The sequence below is a fragment of the Emys orbicularis genome, chromosome 11 (assembly GCF_028017835.1).
Source record: "Emys orbicularis isolate rEmyOrb1 chromosome 11, rEmyOrb1.hap1, whole genome shotgun sequence".
NCBI lineage: Eukaryota > Metazoa > Chordata > Testudines > Emydidae > Emys > Emys orbicularis.
Window position 1 is genome coordinate 59,336,190 of NC_088693.1, and position 3,778 is coordinate 59,339,967.

General features: G+C 54.0%; 1 protein-coding gene across 1 annotated transcript; it reads left to right on the forward strand.

Annotated features, from left to right (window-relative positions):
• The first annotated feature begins 277 nt into the window (after positions 1-277).
• On the forward strand, positions 278-1,966 carry FZD7 (frizzled class receptor 7). The gene has a single exon (XM_065413195.1). The coding sequence runs from the start codon at positions 278-280 to the stop codon at positions 1,964-1,966; it is 1,689 nt and encodes a 562-aa protein (XP_065269267.1).
• The last annotated feature ends 1,812 nt before the right edge of the window (positions 1,967-3,778 follow it).

The following is a 3,778-nucleotide window of genomic DNA, read 5'->3' on the forward strand; positions in this document are numbered from 1 at the left end:
CTGGCTGGCCGGGGCTGGGCGGTGGGGATAGACTCTCGCTGCACCCAGGGAAGACGGCAGACTTGAGGCTGGGATTGAACGAGGATTCTCCAGCGCCTGGCCAGGGCTCACAGACCCGGTTTAGCAGCGATCCGTCCGCACCCTCCTCCTCCTCCACCACCCGTCTCCGCGTGAGCCTCCCCTGCTGGCTTCTCGGGGCCCCTGATGTACCTGCCGCAGCCCGCCGCTCGGCTCTGAAGGGCTCCCCGCGCCTCTGCTCTCTCCAGCTGCCGCGGTGATGTGGGCTGCAGCGGCTGCCTCTCTGGGCCTGGCCGCCCTCCTGGGCGCCCTGCTGGGGGTGCCCGCGGGCTCGGCGGCCCAGCAGTACCACGGCGAGAAGGGCATCTCGGTGCCGGACCACGGCTTCTGCCAGCCCATCTCCATCCCGCTGTGCACCGACATCGCCTACAACCAGACCATCCTGCCCAACCTGCTGGGCCACACCAACCAGGAGGACGCCGGGCTGGAGGTTCACCAGTTCTACCCGCTGGTCAAGGTGCAGTGCTCGGCCGAGCTCAAGTTCTTCCTGTGCTCCATGTACGCGCCGGTGTGCACGGTGCTGGAGCAGGCCATCCCGCCCTGCCGCTCTCTGTGCGAGCGGGCCCGCCAGGGCTGCGAGGCGCTCATGAACAAGTTCGGCTTCCAGTGGCCCGAGCGCCTGCGCTGCGAGAACTTCCCCGTGCACGGCGCGGGCGAGATCTGCGTGGGCCAGAACACCTCGGAGGCCCCCGGCCGAGCAGGGACAGGGGCCGGCGGCCCCACCGCCTACCCCACCCCCTACCTGCCCGGTCTCCTCACCCCGCCGCCGCCCCACGCCGGCTTCGCCTTCTCCTGCCCCCGGCAGCTCCAGGTGCCCCCTTACCTGGGCTACCGCTTCCTGGGGGAGCGGGACTGCGGAGCGCCCTGCGAGCCCGGCCGCCCCCACGGGCTGATGTACTTCAAGGAGGCGGAGGTGCGGTTCGCCCGGCTGTGGGTGGGCGTCTGGTCGGTGCTGTGCTGCGCCTCCACCCTCTTCACCGTGCTGACCTACCTGGTGGATATGCGGCGCTTCAGCTACCCGGAGCGGCCCATCATCTTCCTCTCGGGCTGCTACTTCATGGTGGCCGTGGCCCACGTGGCCGGCTTCCTGCTGGAGGAGCGGGCGGTGTGCGTGGAGCGCTTCTCAGAGGAGGGCTACCGCACCGTGGCGCAGGGCACCAAGAAGGAAGGCTGCACCATCCTCTTCATGATTCTCTACTTCTTCGGCATGGCCAGCTCCATCTGGTGGGTGATCCTGTCCCTCACCTGGTTCCTGGCCGCCGGCATGAAGTGGGGCCACGAGGCCATCGAGGCCAACTCGCAGTACTTCCACCTGGCCGCCTGGGCCGTGCCGGCCGTCAAGACCATCACCATCCTGGCCATGGGGCAGGTGGACGGGGACGTGCTGAGCGGGGTCTGCTACGTGGGCCTCTCCAGCGTGGACTCGCTGCGGGGCTTCGTGCTGGCCCCGCTCTTCGTCTACCTCTTCATCGGCACCTCCTTCCTGCTGGCCGGCTTCGTCTCCCTCTTCCGCATCCGCACCATCATGAAGCACGACGGCAGCAAGACGGAGAAGCTGGAGAAGCTGATGGTGAGGATCGGGGTCTTCAGCGTGCTCTACACCGTGCCTGCCACCATCGTCCTGGCCTGCTACTTCTACGAGCAGGCCTTCCGCGAGACCTGGGAGAAGACGTGGCTGCTGCAGACCTGCAAAAGCTACGCCGTGCCCTGCCCCGGCCACTTCGCCCCCATGAGCCCGGACTTCACCGTCTTCATGATCAAGTATCTCATGACTATGATCGTGGGCATCACCACCGGCTTCTGGATCTGGTCCGGCAAAACCCTCCAGTCCTGGCGGCGCTTCTACCATAGACTCAGCAGCGGCAGCAAAGGGGAGACAGCGGTATGATGAGACCTTGCTCCTCTTCCCTGATGCCGGCTGCTGCTGCTGCTCCTGGAAAAGCCACGCAGACACCGGAGTGACTCTCAAAGGATTGGGAGAGGGCTCCCTGCGGTCTCACAACTCTGCCTTGCCGAAGACAAAATCCTCAGACAGTGACTGGGTGGCTTTCTTGCCAACCAAGTTGAAAAGCACAGAGTAAGTACCCTTCTCAGACTGCTGGTGGGGAGCTCTTCCACTGCAAAAAGTTTCCTTTCTAAAAAATAATTACTGTAGTGTCTGGGCAAAAGGTTAAGCTGGATCTGCTGTGCTGTGACCGATGTAAAAGTGTGGACCAATGAAACTTTGAGTCAAGAAGTGGTTCAATCATAGTTTACTTCGGTGGGGTCATACTGCAGCCGAGATTGGCTTAATTTCCTGAATCCTATTTTACTGTCTTCTCATTCAAACCCAGAGTAATCACGTGAGTATTTTAAAAGAAGCTACCAATTATAATCACGTGCTGTTGAGCTTTCCCATATCCTGTCATATAGAGGGGGTTGCTTTTATATCTAACCATCACTTATCAAAGAGAATCCTAACTGGAGTGCGGGGAACCTTGCTGCTTGGAAGGAGTTGCTATTTAATACCCTAAAAAGACAGGACTTGTTGCTTTTCAGCCAAACATTCCCCCCCACCCCCACCCCTGCCTTTGTTATAGGAGACAAAGAGGAAACAAAAGTGTTTTTCTCTGTGGAAAGGCATAAGCATGAGGCCGGTTTTTATGGGCAAACTAACAAAAAAGTCGTTAAAATTCAAACTTGGATGTGACTAGCACAGGTCGATAAACATTCTTTTTATGAAAAAGGAGGCGGCAGGATGTTTTCATACACTGTTCAATATGGGTTTCTGTTCTAGCTAAAAGAAATGCCAGACTTCTTGTTAAACATGCTTAATTCAGAACACCTGACAAAACAGGCTGCATTAAGATATGTAAGATAAGTATATACAATTTTTCTCTTCCTTCCCATAAGCCTTATTTCTTTGCTGTTTATGTTTGGATTGCTCTAGGGTACACTAAAAAAGCAAAGTGACTGGATGAGAGGGAATAGTTTAGACCATGAAGTGCCAATTTGCCTTGTCCTCTAATTCCCTAAACAGCACAGTAACAAACAATGGTGCAGTGTTGTTTTTTAAGATGGAACTGGTCACCTTGTTTTAGGTACTTTCTGAACAGAAGTACAAAGACTTAAGTTCCCAGTGATCATATTTGAAACGTTGTCAGAGAAGGGAAACTGAATAACAAGAAATTAAACTTCTCTTCACAGTCGTTCATATTCCTTTTGATATGTGACCAGTTACTTATTCTTTCAAACTCTTCAATCATGTTACATTTATGTGTTAAATTGATAGGTTGACTTTCATATTTTTATTTCTGAAATACTACTTTTTAGCTTTATGATCTAAAGAGTTTTTTATTTTTGCCTAAAGACTAATCAGGGTATTAAGGATTTTTAACAAGCCCTGCCCCCTAACTCCCCCCCCCCCCTTAGTCTGTAATTGCTGCTTATAATAAAGAGCAGATATCTGAAATGAAATTTTAAAAGCTGTTCAGGGTGAGGAGAACAGACTGCTTTTGTCTAGTGGGCAATACAGTAGCTTGGGGTGGGGGAGAAGGAAATATCCCATCAGTCAAATCCTCCAGTACATCTGATCCCAAACTCATAGGATTTGTTTTGTCTTTTATGATGTGCACATGAAAAACTGTAAGACAAGTGCAGTATGTATATTTTGTAAATGTCACATTTTGTAAGAAAATATATATGTATTTATACATTTTTA